Here is a 1,106-nt window from a genome sequence, read left to right as displayed (position 1 = left end):
GAATGTCATACCCATTTCTGAGGCAGGTGAGTGGGCATGAAGGCTGGGCGGGAAATCTGGATGGTTGGACTGGGTGCAGGGGGGGGGGGGGGGGGGGTGTTGACAGAAAAAAGTTTGGGAACCACTGCTCTAGATCTACAAAAAGCACTTAAGAACTTCTGGCTTCCTTCCAGTTTTTTTTTTTCCCTGAAGCTGCATTACTACAAAGATAACATCCGCAGTCCCTCTCCCCCTCATGAATTCATACTGCTGTTTCCTAATCTTTACAATCTCTCTCAATCTCTCATATACACTGTTAAAAATGTGTATTAAAATAACGGTAAATGTCTGGCAACATTTATTCCAGGATTTTTACCGTTTTAAAAACCGATATATGTACGTAAAATAGTGATATTACGGTCACCAACCCGTAAAAGATAATGACAACGTAAGGTAAAATTGCGGTCGCCTGTATTTGACTGAAATACGCTTGAGAACAGTAAATTTTTACGGAGAATTTCCGGTTAAAATTACGGGGATTTTTTTCTAACAGTGTAATACTTTCTCAATAACTTTGAAACCATGTTCTTTTTCATTTTTATCCTCTGTAGTTGCCACATCCCATGACATCATCTCTGCTTAAACATAGATGCCATCTAACTTCCCACCCAGACTTTAGGCATTATTTCCTCTTCCCATATTATTATTATTATTATTATTATTATTATTATTATTATTATTATTATTATTATTACTTGCTAAGCTACAACCATAGTTGGAAATGCAGGAAGCTATGACCCCAAGGGCCCCAACAAGGAAAATAGCCCAATGAGGAAAGCAAACGAGGAAAACTTACAGGAAAATTTTAAGAACAATAATAACATTAAAATCAATCTTTCATAATAAACTATTGACCCCTGAAAATAACAAGAGGATAAAAACTTCAAAATAACAAGAGGAAGAGAAACAAAATAGAATAGTGTACCTTCACATATCCAATTTTCCCCTCTGTATCTAATATCTTGACCATTTCAATATGAAACTCTGATGAACCGGGTGCTTTACCATTTTACATTTTACTCAATGGCTACTTCACTACTGTATTTCATATCTGTATCACTGGGCCT

At 36.4% G+C, this 1,106-nt stretch overlaps 1 protein-coding gene across 1 annotated transcript in view; it reads right to left on the bottom strand.

Annotated features, from left to right (window-relative positions):
- Positions 1-612, bottom strand: part of LOC137658043 (clumping factor A-like) — a 14,987-nt gene extending 14,375 nt beyond the window's left edge. The window contains exon 1 of the mRNA XM_068392758.1: positions 531-612. Within this exon, the coding sequence (XP_068248859.1) occupies positions 531-612 (82 nt within the window). The remainder of the gene's footprint in view (positions 1-530) is intronic.
- Positions 613-1,106: the final 494 nt, after the last annotated feature.

This window comes from Palaemon carinicauda, chromosome 18 (genome assembly GCF_036898095.1).
Source record: "Palaemon carinicauda isolate YSFRI2023 chromosome 18, ASM3689809v2, whole genome shotgun sequence".
Classification (NCBI taxonomy): domain Eukaryota; kingdom Metazoa; phylum Arthropoda; class Malacostraca; order Decapoda; family Palaemonidae; genus Palaemon; species Palaemon carinicauda.
The sequence above is the reverse complement of the archived record's forward strand: the minus strand, read 5'-3'. Positions and strand labels throughout refer to the sequence as shown.